Source organism: Arachis hypogaea, chromosome 2 (genome assembly GCF_003086295.3).
Source record: "Arachis hypogaea cultivar Tifrunner chromosome 2, arahy.Tifrunner.gnm2.J5K5, whole genome shotgun sequence".
NCBI classification, from domain to species: domain Eukaryota; kingdom Viridiplantae; phylum Streptophyta; class Magnoliopsida; order Fabales; family Fabaceae; genus Arachis; species Arachis hypogaea.
The window spans coordinates 102329200-102352291 of record NC_092037.1 but is presented as its reverse complement, the minus strand read 5'-3'; the positions used below and the strand labels follow the sequence as shown (position 1 = coordinate 102352291).

At 33.7% G+C, this 23092-nt stretch overlaps 4 protein-coding genes and 1 long non-coding RNA gene across 11 annotated transcripts; 3 read left to right on the top strand and 2 right to left on the bottom strand.

Moving 5' to 3' along the window:
* The first annotated feature begins 3321 nt into the window (after positions 1–3321).
* LOC112759275 (polyadenylate-binding protein 7-like) lies at positions 3322–7971 on the top strand. 2 transcript variants are annotated; one of them, XM_072222260.1, is made up of 10 exons: positions 3322–3759; positions 4843–4961; positions 5067–5260; positions 5415–5674; positions 5773–5879; positions 5953–6142; positions 6407–6696; positions 6841–6963; positions 7290–7472; positions 7558–7971. In XM_072222260.1, exons 1-10 carry the CDS (start codon positions 3549–3551, stop codon positions 7753–7755), a joined length of 1875 nt encoding a protein of 624 aa, XP_072078361.1. In that variant the 5' UTR covers positions 3322–3548; the 3' UTR covers positions 7756–7971. The 2 variants fall into 2 exon arrangements, with proteins under 2 accessions (XP_072078361.1, XP_072078362.1); XM_072222261.1 differs by lacking the exon at positions 3322–3759 and adding an exon at positions 4134–4249.
* Positions 7972–8589: 618 nt separating this feature from the next.
* Positions 8590–14033, top strand: LOC112759186 (splicing factor Cactin-like). Of its 3 annotated transcripts, none has more exons than XM_025808008.2 (14): positions 8590–8844; positions 9426–9786; positions 9886–9977; positions 10184–10283; positions 11128–11199; positions 11316–11378; positions 11483–11623; positions 11769–11864; positions 12028–12312; positions 12404–12536; positions 12644–12792; positions 12878–13054; positions 13138–13404; positions 13652–14033. In XM_025808008.2, exons 2-14 carry the CDS (start codon positions 9457–9459, stop codon positions 13769–13771), a joined length of 2025 nt encoding a protein of 674 aa, XP_025663793.1. In that variant the 5' UTR covers positions 8590–8844; positions 9426–9456; the 3' UTR covers positions 13772–14033. The 3 variants fall into 3 exon arrangements, with proteins under 3 accessions (XP_025663793.1, XP_072063370.1, XP_072063378.1); XM_072207269.1 differs by having other exon boundaries at positions 8654–8948; XM_072207277.1 differs by having other exon boundaries at positions 8660–8844; positions 9444–9786.
* On the bottom strand, positions 14025–16453 carry LOC112759198 (peptidyl-prolyl cis-trans isomerase FKBP16-4, chloroplastic-like). 4 transcript variants are annotated; one of them, XM_025808032.3, is made up of 11 exons: positions 16182–16431; positions 16050–16087; positions 15935–15983; positions 15790–15851; positions 15612–15667; positions 15163–15220; positions 14880–14954; positions 14695–14784; positions 14542–14619; positions 14346–14386; positions 14025–14259 (listed from the first exon to the last, which is right to left on the bottom strand). In XM_025808032.3, exons 1-11 carry the CDS (start codon positions 16264–16266, stop codon positions 14232–14234), a joined length of 660 nt encoding a protein of 219 aa, XP_025663817.1. In that variant the 5' UTR covers positions 16267–16431; the 3' UTR covers positions 14025–14231. The 4 variants fall into 4 exon arrangements, with proteins under 4 accessions (XP_025663817.1, XP_072063385.1, XP_025663815.1 ...); XM_072207284.1 differs by having other exon boundaries at positions 15790–15845; positions 16182–16417; XM_025808030.2 differs by having other exon boundaries at positions 15935–16087; positions 16182–16453.
* A 794-nt stretch (positions 16454–17247) lies between these two features.
* Positions 17248–19695, bottom strand: LOC112759180 (protein CHUP1, chloroplastic-like). Its single transcript, XM_025807998.3, has 3 exons — positions 19052–19695; positions 18259–18709; positions 17248–17893 (listed from the first exon to the last, which is right to left on the bottom strand). The coding sequence occupies exons 1-3, from the start codon at positions 19435–19437 to the stop codon at positions 17435–17437; spliced, it is 1296 nt and encodes a 431-aa protein (XP_025663783.1). The 5' UTR covers positions 19438–19695; the 3' UTR covers positions 17248–17434.
* Positions 19262–19914, top strand: LOC140176397 (uncharacterized). The gene is made up of 2 exons (XR_011867728.1): positions 19262–19400; positions 19652–19914. It is a non-coding gene; the product is annotated as an uncharacterized lncRNA (long non-coding RNA).
* Positions 19915–23092: the final 3178 nt, after the last annotated feature.

Genomic DNA, 23092 nt, shown 5'->3' with positions numbered 1-23092 from the left:
GCTACCCAGAGAAAAGTTCCCAGTCGGTGTTGTCTCGGCCACAGTGTACTCGGATTGATGCCTGTCGTATAACGTCACTGTGAAGCACCTTGACTCTCTAATGTTCCTTTCCATAGCCTTAACCAAAGCCTGACAAAACTCTTGCCCGGATCCGAGTTGTGCCTCCGCTGTCTGTCCACGGATAACGAATAGCTCTGCAAGTCTCCCGTACGTTGACTTAACCAACGATGTCACCGGGAGGTTGCGAGTTCCTTTTAACACGGAATTCACACATTCACTAATGTTGGTTGTCATGTGCCCGAACCGTCTACCACTATCCTCATGTTGTGTCCACTTCTCGTATTCCATCCGATTGGCCCAGTCACACATTGCCGGATTCTCAGACCGCATGATGTCAAATCAATAATAAAACTCTGCTTCAGTTTTTGCATATGCAGCATTGACCAACATCCTCCTCGCATCCTTACCTTTAAAGGTAAGGGCAAAATTTGCAGCCACATGACGGATGCAGTAGGCACGATAGGCACGTGGAGGTAGCCATCCAGTCTCAGGTGCCTCAAGTGCTGACTTGATGCCATTATGCCTATCAGAGATAACAAGGATGCCCTCCTGTGGCGTCACATGCGATCGTAGGTTGGACAAGAAGAAAGACCATGACTCTGCATTTTCTCCCTCAACAAGGGCGAATGCGATGGGAAGGATGTTCAAGTTCCCATCTTGCGCTATGGCCAATAGCAGCGTCCCTCCATACTTGCCATACAAGTGGGTGCATCAATACTGACGAGGGGCTTACAATGCCGAAATGCCTCGATACACGGTGGAAATGTCCAGAAAAGTCGATGAAAGTACACCGTGGACTCATCAACCTCACCCCCAACACGAACAGGAGAGGTCTTCAGAACAGTAACTGCCCCAGGCATGGTAGACTGTACCCCTAGCATCCAACGTGGCAACTCCGCATACGATTCTTCCCAATCTCCATATATTTGTGCCACTGCCTTCTGTTTGGCTAGCCAAACCTTCCTGTAACTAGGCTTGAAACCGTAGTCTACTTCTGTAGCTTGTTGCAATACCTTTACCGTAACCGCAGCATCTGTCCTAATCAACGGAAGAATCCTCGCACAAATAACGTGGTAATCTAGCTGACGGTGATCACTCGATATAGACGTAGCTAAGCAGGTGTGTGGGCCGTTGTACCTCCGAACCTCCCAAGTGCCCTTGCGTGCACGGAGCGCTACGCGAATCAACCAAGTGCAACCCTTGCCAAACTCCTTGCATTTTCCATGATATTTCAGATGATCTGATTCGATGACTCTGTACTCAACACCTCTACGGATGTTGTAGTCCTTCACACTCAACATAACCTCTTCTTTATTTTGGAATGACTGCCCAATCTGAAATTCCGTAGAAGACCCACCAACTGTGGGACCACCATCAGCCGCCTGTTCACCCAGAGCCTCCAAGTTTAGAGTCGAGAAGTGTGGAGGGTATTGCTGAGTGCCAGAACTTGAAGCCCCATGCTGTGTAGGTGGATTGGCAGCTGTGTCATCATCACTGTCCCCAATGATATCTACAGGCTCCTGGTCAGACTCATCATCATACATTGTGTTCTCTACTCGATCAGGTTCCCCAAACCCTTGCACATCAGGAATCAAGCCTCCACCGGTGCCCACCTCATATGCCTGCCCACGGACCCCTGGATCCTGCAAAGGTGCAGAACCAACACCCTTCAATCGATCTAAATCAGCCGCGAATGATGGGGATGCCACTAGCAGAACAGCCGGTGCTATCACAGGCATCGAACAAGACGCACCTCCTACGCCACTTGAGTTATGTAATGGAGCTGATGCCCCATAACTATCCACCCCAACATCCAACTTTGCGAATAACTCGTGTATTCTAACCTCTGGAAAACTTCTGACACAATGGAACAGAACCCTAATGTCTTCATCAGCCGCTAGCACAAAGGTGTCATACTGAACCCGGGTCGAGACAACTGCAATGGGAATCTTGTAGAATAACTTCTTCACAAACTTGCTACCAGAAATCCCAACCTTCTGTAAAATGCTGTTCTTTAGATCTGACAACGTGCTTGTTGAACTGATGAAAACACTCACCGGTTCTCTATCAGTGAACTTCACACCACTTCTTTTGCTTTTTTTAATTTTTCCACAGCAATGCACTAGAACAAGAACACTCTCCTCCTCACTTGCCATTATGATAATGATCTCTCACTCATGCACCTGAATCTCACCAACATATATATAGATTTTCACTCCTCATAAACCGCTGTAGGCTACAGGGTTTTCTGTAAAGTAACATTCCTTCTTCATAAACCGTTGCTGGTAGCAAGGTTTTATGAAGAGTTTCATGCAATCATAAACCGTGGTAGCTACCCACGGTTTCTGCCTTAGTTTTTTCCTTCGTAATCCGTGGTTGGTAGCCACGGTTTATGCTCATTTTGTTTCTTTCAAAAACCGTCCCTGCCAGCCACGGTTTATGTTCAAATAGTAAACCGTGGTTGGCTCCCACGGTTTATATAATATACGAATTTGCACAACCAGGTAACATATTTTTGTTTTGCACATTTGGGTAAGGAATTCATTGATTTTATTTAAATATGTCATTTGCCCTAAAATTAACTATTAAAATTAGTTATTATATATTTGTGTATATATATATATATATTATTTAATTTATTTTTAATATATATTTATATTTTAATATATATTTTATATTAATAATTAATTTTAGTAGCTGATTTTAGTATACATTTAATATAATAATTTTGATTATTTTCATTTCTAAGACTAAAAAAAATAAAAAAGATCTTGACTATATACGAAAATAATTTTAAATAAAATATTGACTAATGACCTATTTTCAACTTTGATTTATTATTCACCCTATAAAAATTTGAGGTAAATTTTGCTATATTCAACTCAATAGTTCACCTGCAATATGATGTTAAAAATATAATGTATTTTCTCTCATTTTTAAGACTATTTTTGGTTATGTAATGTCATAATTTAGATTTTATGACTAATTAAACAATTGGAAAGTTATTTACAAGTATTCATGAAAAATATTGAATGAATTTAATAGTTTTAACTTTAAATTATTGTCGATCATAGAGAGTTAACTTGGTCTAATGAGATTAGTAATTTATCAAAAGATAATTTCTCTTAAAAAAAAGAAAAAGAAAAAGAAATACTATTGTGCATTGTGCAGTCCGTGAAAGTAACGCGCCATATTCGCGCGTGAAAGTGATGAGACGCTTACTACAACCCTCTAATACTGAACGGCCAAACCTTCCTTTGCGTCCATTACTCCATGCAATGCAAAAATCCTCTCACTAATTCATCGCACACACTCTCTCTCTCTTTCTCTCTCATAATTTCTCTCTCTTCATCTTCATTCTTCTTCTTCTTCTTCTTCTTCTTCTTCTTCTTCTTCTTCTCCTCTTGAAACTAATCGTTTTCTACGTTCTCCGTCGTTGTTCTTCTTCTTTTTTGCTGTTACCGTGAAATTGAGAGGATCGTGTTGAAATGGCGGCGGCGACGGTGGTTCCGGCGACGACAGTGGTTCCGGCGACGGCGTCGCTCTACGTTGGAGACCTGCACCCTGATGTGGTAGACAGCGAGCTGTTCGAGGCGTTCTCGGAGTTCAAGAGCATCGCCTCCGTTCGAATCTGCAAAGACTCTGCCACAGGGAGGTCACTCTGTTACGGTTACGTCAACTTCATTTCTCACCAAGACGGTATAAACGTGATTTCTCTCTCATGAATGAATACAATTGAATCGCATTGATTCTTTATGTTTTTTATTTTCGTTTAGTGATATTTGGAAATGTTTTGAGCTGAAACTGTTACACGTAATGTTAACGATTTCTAAAATGAGCAATAATTGCGTTCATGCTTTCGTTCTTTTGCGTTTTCGATTTGTTGTTTTCTCTACGTGGTTCTGCTTTGTAAAGATATGTAGATTTATTTTCTTTTGTTAATTATTATTAACGGAATAAAAAAAAAATGTTGAGCTGAATAGAGTACTAGCGCGAGCTGAATGGATCTTGTGTTTGTCGGTCTTTTTCCTTTTCTGTTTTCTTTTTTTTTCTTTTCATTTTTTTTGTTGAGGAAGAACTTGATTTCCAAAGAGTGAAGGATCTTTAGCTGGTAGCGTTAACATTCTTTCCCTGCTGGCTGCTGCATCGGATTGCTATTCCCTTTGCTTTTTCTGCGTTGAGCTGAATGGTGAACTTGAATTGCATGGATCTTTGTGTGTCGTTTTTTTTTTCGGTATTATTATTGAAGCGCAGCATCTTGAGAAAAATCTGAGTTGGTTTTGTTTTGAAAATTAGAGTTATATGATTGCGATGTGAACGAAGTTTATACTGTAGGAGAAGGACAAAGAACTTGCGATATGAGATTTTCTCACATTATCGATGATTTTATTTGATTTCTTTTTTTTTTTTATTAGTTTGGGGATATGTGGATATAAGCTTCAGGCTTCCATCAAGCTGGGCTTGTGTATCGGTTTTTAATAAATTGGAAATTGTAAATTGTAAAGAATATTCATACACGTGATTGATGTTTGATTAAACTGTATCAGCATGGAACTTACGAGATAGATTTTACAATGTTCAATTATTTTTGCTAGTCGTTTCTTCTAACCAAGTTGTGTTACTACTATTCTTGATTTTCATATGTAGGGTGAAAATTCTAAGTTTCCACTAACTAAAAAGGATTGAAAAATAAAATCATAGCATATTAAGAATGTTATCTTGTTAATTAATGTAGTCTAATTACTGTTAATTTAATTCGTTGTCTTTGATTTTCATGAATAGCAAGTCGTGCAATTGAGTTGAAGAATCATTCTTTACTACATGGAAAAGTGATAAGGGTCATGTGGTCTCGTCGCGATCCTGATGTGAGAAAAAGTGGCAGAGGGAATGTTTTTGTTAAGGTATATGTCTATTTGTTTGCAGTCTTGATACACCATACTTAATCATATGCCAGGATCAATATCATTTCTAAAGTGAATTCTTTTGTTTTTCTTGTACTGCGGCAGAACTTAGCTGAATCCATAGATAATGCGGGATTACATGATTTATTTCAAAAGTTTGGAAATATCTTGTCCAGCAAAGTTGTGATGTCGGAGGATGGGAAGAGCAAAGGGTATGGCTTTGTTCAATTTGAGTCAGAGGAATCTGCAAATGCTGCCATCGAGAAGTTGAATGGCATTACTGTTAAAGATAAGCAGATGTATGTGAAGCCCTGAATATTGCATAATATGCAAAAGTTTATCATCGTCCGTATATTCTTATGATTTGAAATCTTTTTCTTTTCCCTCTGCTCTTTATGTGCCCTTCGGTTATTTGATATTCTCAATTTAATATGATTCTGATTCCTGCTATAGATATGTTGGGAATTTTGTGAAAAAGAGTGAACGCATACTGCCTGATCCTGAAGCCAAATATACAAATATATACATCAAGAATTTGGACTCAGATATTACGGAAGAACTCCTTCAGAAGAAGTTTTCTTCTTTTGGAAAAATTATGAGCCTGGCTATAGCAAAAGATGCCAATGGGATGTCAAAGGGTTTTGCATTTGTGAACTATGATAACCCAGAGGAAGCTAAACAGGCAATGGAAGCAATGAATGGATCACAATTTGGTACTCTTTTTCTTACTGCATAGATTTCTGCCCTTTAAAATACAATTTCATGGTGTTGATTCTGTATATATTTTCTTGTTTTGATTTCTCATAAGCAGGTTCAAAGATTCTATATGTAGCCAGGGCACAAAAGAAGGCTGAGCGTGAGCAGATCTTGCATCATCTGTTTGAAGAGAAACGTAAGGAACACATCTTGAAATACAAGGTAGCTTCATGCCCTTTCTCCCACATTTATCTTACAAGTAAGCTTTCTTAGTACATATTTATTTACCTTTCAGGGATCAAACATTTATGTGAAGAACATTAATGATAGTGTCACTGATGACCAACTACGAGAGCACTTCAGTGCATGTGGCACAATTACATCTGCTAAAGTCATGCAAGATGAGAAAGGTGTAAGCAAGGGGTTTGGCTTTGTCTGCTTCTCTACCCCTGAGGAGGCCCATAAAGCAGTGAACACTTTTCATGGTGAGTCAAGCTAAGATTTGTATTTGTCGATACTATGAAATGGGAATACAATGCAAGACTTTTGATATGTATTGCATTACAATTACAATTTGGATATCAGTTTATAAATTTTGATTGAGAGCTCGAATATAATTGGTATTCTTTATATGCTGATTTTATTTTTCTATGATCTCTCCAAAATTCATTATCTCCTCTCTTTTAAAGCATTTTCTTTACCAATTGTAAAATATTTATGCTTCACTTAAGCTTTTACCATTGCCACAGGATGCATGTTCCATGGTAAACCACTATATGTTGCTCTTGCCCAGAGGAAAGAGGATAGGCAAACACAGTTGCAGCTCTACTTTTCTCAGCAATTACCAGGGCTAGGTGCACCTTCAAATGCAGTTATTCCTGGTGGATATCCTCGTTTCTACTATACTGGTGGTGTTCTTTCACATGTCCCTTCTCAACCTGGGATGATGTATCAACATCTTGGATCGAGGTCAGGTTGGAGGGCTAATAATGCTTTTGCACCTCCCACTAGATCATTTCAGCAGTCTGCAGCTCCTAACGTGAGTAACAATTTTCTATACTACCTAAAAATATACTGGTATCTCATTATGAATAAGCAGTCATTTTGTACCCAACTATTTCCCCTTCATTTCATCATGATTCTCTTTTGTATACACATACTTATTTACTTCTTTCATGCACAGGTTTCAAACAATACTAAGCAGCATAGGCAAAACAGAGGTAGGATGAACGGACACACAAATTCACATGGAAAAGCATACTCTTCTCAGTCAGCAGCCTCTTCTAAAGACTCAAGTGCCCAGCAGGTTTAACTTAGTGAACATGATTCCAAAGACATCTTATTTCTATTTGCACTGTTAGATGCTAAAACTGAAATAAGAAATAAAGACAACCGGGAAGGTAGCAAATGCATATATATATATATATGCAACATGAGGCATATAAAAACTGCCTTCTCAAAATTTGAAGTTTCAACCGAGATAATTGTGTTTTTTAGTGCTCTCATTCATAGCCTTTACAAAATTTGATCAGTCCCAATATACTTAGATGATGGAAGGGTACTAGATTTTGTTTATAATTTGTGCTTCCTAGTTCCTACCTCTGATTTCTTAAGTAGTATGCTTCATTGCAGTCTGGACAGGCTATTTTTGTTCTCGGTGGACACCGGAATGTGATGGAAAAAGGATCTGGAATTTCATCCTCTGGAGGGTCTCAGGGATCAGAAATGCTGCATAGTATGCTTGCTACTGCTGTCCCCGAGCAACAGAAACAGATACTTGGCGAGCGTCTTTTCCCACTTATCAAGAAACTCAAGGTTCAATGCATTTTTCTCTTTCTGTTATTCTGTTATTCGATATTTTAAATTCTTAACTGATGATTTGTTTTGTTATCTTGTACAGCCTAACTTGGCATCAAAGATTACAGGAATGCTTTTGGAGATGGACAATGCAGAATTGCTGCTGCTCCTGGAATCACCGGAATCACTTTCTGCAAAGGTGGAAGAAGCTGTGCAAGTGCTTAAGAATTCCACCACCAAGGTTTCTGGCCAGGAAGCATTTCATCCGAACTTGCTTTCGGCCGAAGTTACCGTTAACTGAAGATTTTAGCCGGAGATGAATACCTATTTGAAGCTTTGATCACGATGTTGTTAAAGCTTCCAAAAAACTCTTACATCTAATCCTGTGATACAAGATTTTTTACTTCTATGATCCTTAAGAGCTTAGAACTTCTATGTTTTCTTGCCATTTTACCATAGCGTTTGAAACTTTTATAGTATTGATAGTGAATAGAGATGATGATAAATTTGCCTTGGATTTTGCTTCAATTAAATTGGTGCCTTGGATGAAAACGGTTTTAATATGTTTTTATAATGTCCAGTAGATATACTGAAATAGCAAAATTCGTTTTGATGGTGTATATTAGAATTTTTCATCGTTTTCACGATATTAATGGCTTAAACAAAATTTAATTCCTCCTACATTTTTTCAAGGCAATAATCATTACAGGACTAAATATTACTTAGTTTAATTTTGGTGCATTAATAAATATAAGTTATTTTTATAAATACTAATATTACAGGATTAAATATTTTATATACTTGAATATATGTATAAAAAAATTTTGCATTGTCAAATATATTAAAATTAGATTCAATATTTTTAAATACATGCCCAAATTTTAACAATATTTATACATGCTTAATAAAATAGAATGCCGAATTGCCTATTATAATTTTTTATAGTATCACATATATTAATACTAATAAAATAAAGTGGAATGACAATTATACCAAATGGAAATTTTACACAAATAGATTAAAATACATAGAATATTAACAGATTTCTTAAAAAGAAAATGGTTACATTTTTTACTATAGATATGTAGCCATTTTTTTAACTGTATATAAATTTAAAAAAATATATATAAACCACGATTATGTATGAATTTACTCCAAAAATTTGTTTAAAAAATATATATATTTATTTTTAATATTTTAGTCGCATGGTTTTGTTAATCTTCCCCCTTTTACGCTCCGAACTCTGAATCTCGTTCCCCAATTCATCCATTCGCTAACCCCAGAACCCGTCATCTTCAACCTCCACAACCGCCGTCGCCGCCGCCAAAAACCGCCGACGTCTGATCTTAGTTGGCCCATTTTCCCCCTCACCCCTGCTCCTCTCGCCCAAGTATTTCTATCAATTTTTTATTATTATTAATTATTGAAAATAATAATGGTTGCTTCTTCGTTCTTCCTGAAACAACGATGCCCTAATTAACTCTACAACCCTAGGTAGTTACAAGTTAGTTGTAACAGATTTTCTCTCATTTAGTTCTAAAACTTGTTTCCTTTGCATGATTATGCTTATTGTTGCATGCCCTATTATTTCATAGAAGTTCTTTTTTCTTCTGCAGCTATACTATTCAGAATTTGCTTTTTAAATTGTTCCCTGTCATCATGCATATTCCTGTTAGTTCAGTAATTTAGTTGTGAACAACTTGTTTCTCTATGTTGAATCAGTTATTACATACCTTTGATTACACAGAAACCACTTTGTGCTCTTTGTAGTTTAGGTTAGTGGTAATCGGAGCTGAAAAGTATAATTTAATCGGGATTCTGTAGTAAGAGTATGAAAGAAAGAAGTTTAAGCAATTCATGATGTGTTTTTCCATAAATGATGCCCATTATTGCATACCCTACTTTAGGAACAAAGAATTTTAAGCAAATCATTTAAGTTGTTTCAAATTTTTGTGTTTTATTTTGGGTTAGGTTGAATTCTCTGAACAGGAAGTAGAATAAAATGGGTAGTAAGAGTAGGAAAGAAAGGAGGTCTAGAAGATCAGATGATTCTGAATCAGAGTCGCCTTCTTCACGCTCAGATGATTCAGACAGCCGTGATTCATCCCCTGAGAGGGGTTCCAAGAGGCGGCAGAGAAGCAGTCGTCGCAGCAGTCACGTTAGCAGCAGTAGTCGATCCCGGAGGCAGAGTAGGCGTGACTCAGATAGTTCCTATGAAGATGACAGTGATGATAGTGCTGATAGGGGTGGTAGCAGGAATAAGAAAAAATCCTCCAGGAACATCACTGAAGAGGAAATAGCACAGTACTTGGCTAAAAAGGCCCAGAGAAAGGTTTTGTCTTGGTTTTCCATGCCTATTTTATTTCTTTATTTTATTCGGAAACAGAATTTGGCTGTTGATGTTGCAATTTCCTCTTGAATATGTTCTTAGGCTTTGAAAGTTGCTAAGAAATTAAAGACTAATACTGTATCTGGGTATTCAAATGACTCGAATCCGTTTGGTGACTCTAATCTTAATGAGAAGTAAGTTCCCTCTATTCCTATTCCTCCTGTTTTAAGCAGTTTCTTTATATATATATATGGTTGGAGAGGGGGGACTAGGTTGCTCTGTTGGTAGTTCCGTGCTTAAAAATGTCCTAGAGGTGGTTATTTAATTTCTCACTAGCAAATATTGGATTAGTGCTGAGTGATGCACATATTTGTCAAATTGACAAAATTGCTATTTGTAGGTTTGTCTGGCGTAAGAAGATTGAGCGCGATGTTTCTCATGGGGTGCCTATTGATGCTTTTTCAGTTAAAGCTGAGAAAAAGAGACAGAGAGAAAGGATGGTATGGTTTTTTTCTTCCCTGCCCACTACAAAAAAAAATTCTGATTCTGTGACTGTGATGTATTTGGATATATAGTTGACGGTGAGTAATGATGTTTGCATCTGCTTTCCCATGATGAATTTGTTCTACATTTTATTTACATGGCACACAAGTTGGCATATGTTGATATTTTGTTTTTAATATGTTTGGACGAAGGCACATAACATTGTTGTATATTGCCTTTTTCTCTTTTTTACTTTTAACAAAAACAAAATTGTTACAGTTTTATTTAATGAGGGGAATAATGGATCCAGGCCGAGATTTAAACGAGTTAAACTTCTTATATAAAAAGGTTACAGATGTTATCTTGTCCTAGGAATGCTATCTTTTTAGGGAAGTTTTCTGGTTAAGTGTGGCACTTATTGTAAGAGTTTACTTATGTAGTATGCATCTCTACACATGTCCTGTAGAAGGACTGCTTGTCTGATCTTATAATCTATTAATAGTCTATTATCTTTATAGGCATCTCTTAAGTTGGAATATGATATACTTATGTTTTCTCTGTAGGAAATGAATTTTGCTTGAATTTGTTCTGCTACATACATGATTATTTGCTTCCTTTTCAAGAAAATTGAATGATGTTTCCTGGCATGTATATAAAAGATATATCTGCTTTTGTGTTTATGATATCTAGGGTTGGGGTTCTGATTTTTGAAAATCATTGACTTCCAATGGTAAATGATATTTTATATGCTTCTTAAAGTTACTTTGTTCTTTGTTGCTAGGCTTATTAATTTGTTATATAATGACATGGCCACTATCTATCATTAGCATTACTAAGCTCTTGTTAAAAATTATAACGCAGGCTGAAATTGAAAAAGTGAAAAAAAGAAGAGAGGAAAGGGCACTTGAGAAAGCACAACATGAGGAAGAGATGGTAAATATATCCTCACAATATTTTAATGGTTGTCTTTTACTCTTGTATCTTTTAGTGGCAAAATCCATAATGTATGTTGTTTTTCTCGGCATCTACTTACATTCCGTCTCAAACAGGCTTTGTTAGCTAGAGAACGTGCTAGAGCTGAGTTCCAGGACTGGGAAAAAAGAGAAGAGGAGGTATGGGTCCTTGAGTTCCTTTTATTTTTTTTTTTTCATTTTGTTGTTATTGATAATTTGATAAAATATTGGCAATCTGATAATTAATATAATTGCATTTGCAGTTTCATTTTGATCAAAGCAAGGTTAGGTCAGAGATTAGATTGCGTGAAGGGCGTGCCAAGCCAATTGATGTTCTAACCAAGCAGCTGAATGGCTCTGATGATTTGGATATAGAAATAAATGAACCATACATGGTCTTCAAGGTTAATATTTAGCTTCATAGAATCACATGTTTCCTTATCCTTTAAATGTTATAAACTTGCTATGTATCGCATGTCTCAAACTTTTAAAATCTCTGCTGAATCACATGTTTCCTTATCCTTTAACGACTTCACATATATGCTGCAGGGTTTGACGGTGAAAGAAATGGAAGAGCTTCGTGATGACATCAAAATGCATCTGGACCTTGACAGGGCCACCCCCACCCATGAACAATATTGGGAGGTATCAGTACCATTCATTTTCAAATGATCCGCTTGTTTATTTTGCAGTCCAAAGAGTAGTTGTTATGCAATAAATTCTTCCTAATTCATGTTCCTTTTATTCCCCCCCAAAAATTGTAATATATTATCTTCAAGTTGAAGACTTACTGGTTTAGCGTATACAGGCACTTCTTCTGGTGTGTGATTGGGAGCTAGCTGAAGCACGAAGAAAGGATGCACTTGATCGAGCTAGGGTGCGAGGAGAAGAACCTCCAGCCGAGCTGCTTGCAGAAGAAAGGGGTCTGCATGCTAGTGTTGAGGAGGACGTGAAGAAGCTTTTGGAGGGGAAGACACATGCAGAGTTGGAAGCTTTACAAGCTCATATTGAGTCAGAGATGCGTACTGGTACTGCAAAGGTGGTTGAGTATTGGGAGGCTGTTTTAAAACGTCTCCATATATACAAGGCCAAGGTAGTGTTCATCATATTGTTGTCCTATGTTTATCTTGTGTGCCTTTGATTAATGGCTTGCTTAACACCATTATTAATTGCTGCAAATACAGGCTTGTTTGAAAGAAATTCATGCCAAAATGTTGCGCAAGCATTTGCAACTCCTTGAACAACCATTGGATGGTGAGGATAAAGTGGAAGATGCTCATGCTTTCAAATCTGAGGAAGAAACTGAGGATCTCAAGGGTATAAACTTTTTGCCAATGTTTTAATTGTTTGTAGAACATATCCCCTATTTATAGGCTTCCTTTGTCCCAAATTTCTGTTGATATTTACTTGATACTCTTTTGTAGTCCGATCCGCAGATGAATCATTTTCACCAGAGCCCATTAGAGCAAAGGAACATGAAGTTGAAGATGAGCCCGGGTCATTTTCGCCAGAACTATTGCACGGTGATGAAGATGAGGAAGCCATTGATCCTGAAGAAGATCGGGCACTATTGGTAATCATTTTAAGCGTTGTTTTAAGTGATGATCTCGTATCTGTGTATGGGATAGAGTAACTAAATCATGCTTGTACTTTCACAGGAGCGGAAACGTATGGCTGTATTGGAAGAGCAGCAAAGACGTATTCAGGAAGCGATGGCGTCAAAGCCTGCTCCATCTGAAGATAACTTCGAGATGAAAGCCATGAAAGCTATGGGAGCTATGGAAGATGGAGATGCAGTGTTTGGCTCTGGTGCTGAAGTGAATCTAGATTCACAGGTAACTTGTTAACTATTAACTATATTCTTATTCATGTTCTCATATTTTTAAGTTTCTGACTTGATTGATAAATGTTGGAGCAGGTTTATTGGTGGCACGACAAGTACCGGCCGAGGAAGCCGAAATATTTCAATCGCGTTCACACTGGATACGAGTGGAACAAATATAATCAGACTCACTATGATCATGACAATCCACCTCCAAAGATTGTGCAAGGGTATAAATTCAATATTTTCTACCCTGATCTTGTAGACAAGACAAAAGCCCCAACCTACACTATTGAGAAGGATGGCAGCAATGGCGAGACTTGCATCATAAGATTCCATGCAGGGCCGCCATACGAAGATATCGTAAGCCTTTCCTATTACTTCCATAGTAGCTAAAGTTTTGATTGAACTCTTGAATCTTTCGATATTACGATTTTGAATAACTCGATCGATTCTAAAAAATTTCTACTAGGTCAGACGATTGTTATGACTTCATATTTTACGTATTTATTTACTTTTCTGATTTTACGGAAAATTTCGATTCTCTCTACCTTGCTTACTGTTCTTAGTGGCTTTCTGTACAATTTTACACCTTTGTCTTCCTTGGCAGGCTTTCCGCATTGTTAACAAGGAATGGGAGTATTCTCATAAGAAGGGATTCAAGTGCACCTTTGAGCGCGGAATTCTACACGTTTACTTCAATTTCAAACGCTACCGTTACCGCCGATAATCTCAGGTGCCGATTCACTTTCCGGAGAGGTTTCCATTTTGCATGTGTATTTGGATGTTATGAGAGACATGGGAGGATCTTTCCATAGCAGCAAGAGATTGCAATTACGCTTGGTTTATCTGTCATGGCTTTCACATTTGTTGGAAGGAACTGTATGAATGTTACTTGAAGCAAAATTTTTATTGGTGTATGATATGATATATATTTGACATGAAATTTTGAAGTAGAAAGCAATAGTGAAATACAAAGTAACTTGACATAAGGTTAAACAGTGTAATACCTTCAATTTCAAATCATTAACTATTAGTTTTTGGTTTCATGTACCAATTATTTGAAAAAAATGTAAATCTATACAAGAAGGTTTCCATTTCTTTTGCAAATTCAGAAAGAAAAAAAAAAGGTGAAATTCTCTGTTCATCATATAATTATCTAACTTAGACTTTGATAATAACTCATGGCATTAACCTTCAACAATCTTTACCGCAGTCCTGCTCCAAATAAAATCACTGAAATTAACAAGAATAATGGAGTACAAATAATAGAAGTAGATAATGTTTTTAGCAGTGTTATTTACCCGAATGGACTTTGTTTGATTGAAAGCAGTTCAACATCCAACTGAAATTAGAAATTAGCAAACAATAAAATTGGATAGTGAGATAAATCCACCTTAATAAGAGCATATAGAAAAAAGATAACAAACAAACAAATAAATAAAAACAGAAGCAATGTTTTCTTGACCATTTCGGAATCAAGATATCAGAATGATTCACCTCTATTGTTGCATTTGGAGGTATTTCTTGGACTCCCTTCTTTCCATAGGCAAGTTCTGGAGGAACAATTAGTAATCTCTGCAGGGGAAAAATAAATACTATCTTAATTATTGCTTCATGCAGATTATAATTCAACCTAAAATGTGTTCTCACCTGGCCTCCCACTCTCATGCCTTGTACACCTAAATCCAACCCTTTGAGAACATTTCCCCTCTCGGATTCTCCTACATCAAATCCATAGGGCTGCAATATTTAACCATAAATGTGATTATATCTTCAAAAATAATATTTTCCCACATAATTATTTGAAATTTGGCTAAGTTAACTTTGGATCATACCGTTCCTCCTCCAACTCCCATTCCTTGTCTACTAGTCATAAATGTGATACCTCTCCACTTAGCAACATAGTGAACCTACAAAAACATTACAATCTCATTATTTCTGATTTCTTAGTAATAGTTAATTTATTTGACTTTAAACAAATATTGGAAATGAAAATCAGGGTATGTATGCATTATAGATCAATCATTCTCAGGAATGTGAAAACATTCTGCAAACCACACACACACCCCCCCCCCCCTAAAAAGTTAATAATATGAAAGGTGTTCTAGCAGACCGTACCGCGACACGAGATCCTTTTACAGCCTCGGCTCCTTGCCCAACCTTCAAATCATAGTACCTGAAGATGTTAGAGTTCATCACTCAGTGCTATAAACTAGCTTTGAAGATCATATAAAACTCTTCACTAAATCACACATAATCTTTGACACAATGCAGCAGCATTTCAAATTTTCCATGTCCATATTAATTTCTATTCTTCTTGGAGTATAATGAAAGCCAAAATTCTGTGGAATGCTTACTAGCAAAGAAAATAAGAGTGCCTCTGCTTTGCATTTTTATTCTCAACGTCTTCTTTTTTAGGATTCTGTGAAGGAAAAATAACAGTTTATTGTTTTTTCTTTTTCCTTCGCAAAATCCTAAAAGAGAATACACTGAAAATAAAAACACAAACCAATACAGCTGAATTGTGATACAAGTTATTATTGTTGCAATTAATAAATAGTACTTACTTCAAGCCATTAGGTAGGGTTGTAAAATCAGTTTCAGGAATTTTTGCTCCTCTTAGCTGAAAAAAAACAATTTCAATCAGTAATTGGATTATTACTTAGCTTGTTCAACTTTAAATACATAATTAAGATGGTAAACAAACAATTAAAGAAATTAATTAAGTGAAAGAGTAACACATACAGCTCTTCTACTTGTGCTAACAGCTTCAGCATCATCACATGCATACACTCCACTAACTGAAACTATTATTAATTATTATTAATATTATAATACATGATTAAAGATGGAAGATGAATGCATGCAGATTAGGAATTTCTGAACTAACAAGTGGTGATGAGGAGACAACTGAGCAATGCCCTTCTTCCTTCATCAATCTTTGAAGTAATTATATCAGCTTTGTTGGAAGAAGAAGAAGAATATGAACAATTGCATGGTAGTACCTTATATGAATTCCTATTGTAAAGTCTTGTTTGTGTCCCTATGTATGGATTCAACAAATATTATTAATTAACTGATTAGCAAAAACAAAATAGAATTAGAGAGAGAGAGAGAGAGAGATTGGTTTAGTTTACTTGTGAAGTGAAGAGAGTTAAGAGGGCAATAATTATGAAGGAGCATAGGGTGGTGGTGATGATGGAGGAACAAAGAGAGTTGCATGATCCAATTGATGATGTTTTTCAGTTTAGTTGAAACTTTTTCAAAATGAAATGTGAGACCAGAATCTCTTGCTTGAGTTGCTTCTTTTGTTTAGTTTGGTTAGAAAAAAAAATATATAGAGACAGTGGATAATGTGGCTAATTCCCACCACAATTTTGGAAACACTTGGAAATCATAGAACATGACTAAATACAATAGTGACACTTTTCTCTTTTCTTTATTTGTTTAAAAAAATAAGTTTAATTATTCTATTAGTCATGTAGTTTCACGAAATTTTTTATTAGGTCCTTATACTTTTTTTTCTTTTAATTGGATTCCTGCATCAATTTTTTTTTCAATTAGGTCCCTTTTGACAATAATTTCTTTAATTGTATAGGGACCCAATTTAAAAAAAAATTGGTGCAGGGACCCAAATAAAAGGAAAAAAAATTTAGGGACCAAATTAAAAAAAATTGGTATAAGGACTCAATTAAAAGAAAAAAAAGTATAGAGACCTTAAAAATTTTGCAAAATTATAAAGATTAATTGAGTAATTAAACCAAAAAAATATAAGCTTTTTTTTAACTAACTGATTTTCTTTTTTTACTCTTTCAATGATATTAATGGAGTATGCGGACATACTATTTTAATTTTTCATAAGACAAAGAGATACTTACATGTAAATAAAATATAAAATATTTTTTAGATAAATTATAATAATAATAATACCTTATTACTTGATTAATATTAAAATACATATTAAATTTTAAGTGTTTTAAATATTTTTTATTATATAAAATATTTAAAAGAATATTTTGATTTTAATAATATAAGTAATTAAAAATAAAATTAAATATACTAACACATAATAGTGTATAAATGTATTTAAGTATATTCAAAAAAATATTTTTTATTTTTTATTTAGATACAATTTAATACAGAAGACACACTTGAAATAAATACTAGACAAGTATTATTTAAAAAATGTGTGCTACATGACAATTTAGCAAAATTTTTGTGCTTCATAGTTATTAATGATATAATGAAGCAACTCATTTTCTCCTCTACTATGAGATATAAGATATAATATAAAACACAAATTATTTGTTTGTCATAAAAAAAATACAATAATCCAAATGTGAAACTATAAATGAAAACACATGAGAATTTGTTACAATAATATTTAAAACTAGATTGAGGAGCAAGAGTTCCTTGAATTAGGAACATGATGAGGATCAAAATTCATAGGTTTCACTCTAACAACCTTTTCATCACTTCCTTCCACCCACCTTCTAAGCCTTCTTATCAATCTTTTCCTTCTTGAGAAACCATGATCATGATGATGATGATTATCACTTTGTGTTGAACCAAAGCAAGAAGGGATATTATTGTTACAATGCTCCATAAAAGAATGATGCAATTCATGGTCTGATTCATAATGCATGATTGCACTCTTTTCTTCAAATTCTAGCACCTTATAATGATCATGTTCTTGTTCTTGTTCTTGTTCATGGTTTAATAAGCAAGAATTATTAGACAAACGCAATTGATTAAGTTCTTCAATTTCAGCTGCACGTTCCTTCTTGATTTGCTCCAATTCATTGAGAATCTTGTTGTAATCTTCCTTGCTTACAAATCCTTCTTTAATCTGCAAATAACAATAATAACCTTGTACTTATTTTTTTAAAAAAATATTTTCTAACATCAATGACAATAAAATTTGAATCTAATACCTTAGACTTTGCTATTAACTCATGAGTCTAATTAGGAAGTTAATTTTTTTTCAGTTAATTTTTTTATTTTTAAATTATTTTTTATTTTAAATTTTAAATTCTAAAATCCAAATTTTCTAAAATATGAAGTTAAAAAAATTACAATAAAAAATTAATTAATGTTAATTAATTAAAAGTTAGTTCCTTATGTTTATTCTTACCTTACCATAGTTGGTGAAAAATCTTGCTAATATTTAAGTGAATTCAATTTTATATTCAACATTTAAACTTATATATGTACCTTAGTTGCATATGCTTTTTCTTGTGAATGAAGCTTCTTTAGAAGTTCATTCTTCTCAAATTGTAACTCATCCAAAACCTTTTGCATCTCTCTCATCTCATCCTCCAACTTATTCATCACACAAACACTTCTTTGTAATGCCTCATGACTCCTCAGAATTTCTGTTTCCTCTGCTCTTATCCTCACATTTTGCTCCTTAATTAGTCGTCGTTGCGCATTTGATCTCTTCTTCAACCTTTCAACCTTCTTTTCAAGTATTTTGTTCTCTGATTTCCATTTCTCAATTTGCCCAAGAATTTTAAGGTATTGATCCATAAAATTCTCCAATTTCGTGTTCTCTGTCTCCAGAAATGAGATCTCCTTGTCTAAGAACTCGACTCGCGCCCTCTCTAACCATAACAAGTTCTTGATTTCTACCAACAAAGATTCTTGCTCTTTCATGTCACAATACCTGTGACAACAATATAGTACAAATACAAATACCAATGTTAAATAATTAAAAAAAATGGTGAAAATTCAGGTGCAGTTGACTTCACGTGAAGTTGATAACTGAGAGCCGTTAGATGATTTGACTGATTTAACTAAATTTTCATCTAACGACTCTCGGCTATCAACTTTACGTGAAGTCGACTACACCTGAATTTTCATCTAAAAAAATACATTGATATGATCATCTTATAAAGTATAAATTGAGAATAGAGTATAATATATTACATAAATAATATTATGATTTGGACAAATTTAAAAATTAGTTACAAGTTAAAAAAAAAAGTATTTATAGATTGTAAAATACCTATCAAATTGCAAACTCAATGCCAATTCTCTCATTTGCAAACCTTCAATCCTGCTTCTTAAACCACTAATAATATCTTGTTCAAAACAATGATTTTCATGGATCACCAATTTCTCAGAAGGAACACTAATATGGCTACCAATTGTGATGCCATGTTGTTTTTCTTCTTCTTCTTCATCTTCCATAGAAGAAAAGCTATGAGAACATTCCTCATGCATGGTTCCATGACCGGAATCTTCTTCGGATTCCGTGATTCCGGCTTTGTTGTTGATTTTCTTTGCCATGATCCATGCATAGATGACACCAGCCATGGACACAGCTAAAGGAACACCAGCTTTGAGAAGAACAGGTTTAAGATTCTCTGCTTTCAATGTTGTGTTTTCCATAATAATCTATGAACAAATGATGTAGGAGAATTAGTAGTTCTTGGGTTAGATTTTTTTTTTCCTATGATTGGAAACAAGACTTAGCAAATAGTTGAATTAACCTTGATTTTGATCCTTCTTATGCTACTATCAAAGGGTATTAAAATAATAATACTAAAAAAAAAGTTGCACATTAATTTGGTTTAATTTTTATATAGTTTTCCTTTCTTTGTAGGAACATTGTTGTGTGTAGCTTTTTGAGCAATCCAAGAGGCCTTCTAAGGAACCATCATCAATAACCTTTCTTTGTAACCTTTGGAATCTGATTCCTTTCTAGATTAATCTATTATCATATTGGTTGTTTATTTATATAAGGCTTCTTTTCTTCCATTGGGTGCATGTGATGATATTAACATATTATATATATTGTTTACTACATGAGGGTATGTATGACCTATATATTGAAAATTAGTAATGAAAGTAAGCACTTTACAATAATATAGAGATTGTGACTTTAGATACCTTTATCCTTTTCACACAACATTATTTACTTTGGATATAAATATTATTTATTTATTTTTTTACTTTGATGTTTTAGATTATTACTATTGAGAAGTGTTATGAGTGGCTTGCTGTATTTGAGTGAGGCTGATGTGTTTTTATTGTGTGGTTTTATATTGTCAATGGTTACACGTGGATCATATGGTCTAATTATGCGTTGACTTTTTTATGGGGAAGAGAGTGGATTGTATACTTTGACTCAGGCAAGCATTATGGAGGATTCAAGTTATTGTTGAATTTGATTCAATTATTTCACTAAAAAGTTAACAGGGCTTTTCTGTTTTAACTGTATCTCTTAATTTGATTGGATAATGATTAATTTGTTTTAAATTTTAGTTTTATTTAAAAATTTATTATAATTAATAAATTATTGTATATATAAAATAAAAATTAAATTAATGACATTTATTGAAGTGGATCAAAGAGTGAACCACTTGATAGACCCACATTAGTTGTTTAATAGGCTTTTCTTTCTTTTTGGTATATCTTTTTTTTCTTTTTATTTTATTTAGGTTATTTAATAGGCTTTACCAACTCAAAATGTTACAAATACTTTTTTTGGAGGAACAGGAAACTAAAGCCTATATCTTCTTCCCTCCTCAAGACCCAAAAATAAAAATGCTGTTAGTGGCCCAAATATTACTCGAGTAGTTCTAAGTGGTTGATGACCAATTAAACATTTTAGGAGCAAGCCAACTTAGATTGATTTAATCATTTTAGTGGTTAGTTCATTAGTTTATTTAAGTAAGGATTGATGTTTAAATTTATTTTATAATTTGTATATGTAATAATTTATTAACTAATAAAAAACTCTTAAATGAAACTCAAATATGTAATGAATTAATCATTGACATATTGGGTTAAAAAATAATTAAAACCAATCCAAGTTCCAACTAATAACATGCATTCAAATTTCAACTTGCAGCTGAGGTCTAAAGATCAGATGGCACACTAGGTTGCTTTTTAAAAAATTATACTAGATTCAAATTTCAGCTAAGATTGAAATGAGATTTAAAAATTGATTTAATTATTCTGTTAGTTTTATAGTTTTATCAAATTTTTAATTAAATTTTTATATTTTTTAATTAAATTTTTACATAACTTTTAATTTTATAATTAGGTCCTTTCTAGTATAAAAACTTATAAAGTTAATTGAATATTTTTTCATAAATTGAAAATATTCATAATTAAAAGAATAAATTTTTATATACAAGTTATTTAACCAACCATGTCCAATCAAGTCCTTTAGACTCACATTCGCACATTCTTCTTTGCACCTCAATTGCACATTCTTCTTTTTCTTCAACACCACTTCTTCCTTCTCCTCCTCCTCTTCCTCCTCCTTCTCCTCCATCTTTTTTCATTGAAATTTCTTCTTTTCCTTTTTTTCTTTCTTCTCATCCATCATCTTCATCATCATGATCATCATCGTCATAGTCATTGTCGTCTTCTTCTTATAAGTATCGTCATTATCGTTGTCGTCGTTATTGTTATCATTATCGTAAAATTTTTGCCATATTGGTGATGTTGCCTAATTCAAAATTAATTTGGATGTATTTTTGTTGATAATTCAATGATTTTGCATGTTGTTTTCAAACTGACTTTGTGTGTTGCAATCATTAAGTAATTTCAGTACATCTCTAAATTAATTGTCTAATTGAGGTGCATTTGGTCTCGTTCACTTGGATTTGGTGTAACTGTGAAAATTTGTGCTTTTGTAACAAAATTTTAGTGTAAAAACTAAGACATTTATGTGTTATTGTTAAGAAATTTTGATGTATTTTTATTCTCATAAGTTTTGCATAATTCAAAATTCTTCCTCTACTTTCTCATTTTTTGCTGCTTCTTCTTTTTCTTTTTCATCATCATCGTCGTCATTTTTTTTCTTATTCATTTTTTTTACCTTTTCAAGTTTCTTCTTGTTTTACTCTCTTAACAATAATAAAAACAAAAAAAATCAAATAAAATAAAAGAAGAAACACATAATGTTATAAAATTACTAGAAAGAGAATGAACCTACTTTAATTAACCAAAAGAAAGAAAAACATAAAGAAAAAAAAAAGAAAAAATACAGCATTAAAAAAATATTTTTGTGTATTTGTAGTAAAATTTCGGTATAAAAACTAAAAAATTTATGTGTATTTGTTAAAAATTTTCGGTGTATTTTTATTTTCATAAGTTCTGCATAATTCAAAATTCTTTCTCTTCCTCCTCCTAATAATATGCTACTTCTTTATCGCCTTCTTCTTATTTTATTTTTTAATAATTTTTTTTGTTTCACTCTCCTAAGATAAATAAAATAAAATAAAAATAGAAAAGGAGAAAAAGAAAAAACGCAGCAATAAAAGAACAATGATTGAGAGAAAACACGCAAAGAAAAAGAAGGAACACAACGAAGAAGAAGGAGAAATGCGAAGAAGAAAAAGGAAGAATGCAGAGAAAAAGAAAGAACGCAAAGATGAGAAAGAATATGTTTGCGTTAGTGAAGCGTGTGTGTATATACGCTGCGTGTAATAAACCTAATTTTTGTTGATTTGGGATAATTTAGTTAAATTTGTTTGTCAAAAAAATTTGTATGTATAATAGGACTGCAATTAACAATCTAACTAGATATTTGATCACATATATTTTAAAAAAAATATTTTATTAATTTTAATATTTTTATAATAAAAATCTAATTACAAAATTAAAAATAGTGTAAAAATATAATAAAAATATATAAAAATTAAATTTAAAATTTGATAAAATATAAAAATCAATAGAGTAATTATATCTTAAAATTTTGATAGTGTAAGTGTGCGGGTGTGTGCGTACCGAGTAATATAATGACAAAAAAAATCAACTTAAAAAATATGTTCATCCGGGTTGTTAGTAATGTCAATTACTATTATGATGACTCCTCCAATTTAGGATACTGTTAAATAATTTAAATAAAATAAAATAAGATAAGAATTTTGTCTTCCTTGAAATAAGTGATCGAAGACAGAATCTTATATTAGTTTTCTTTGTTTCTATATTAATTTTCATATTTTTAGATGCTCCCTTGATTTATGGCTAACCTTATGAATGTCTATTAACCTACTCATTTTTATTTAGGTTGATGATCTCTATTTTT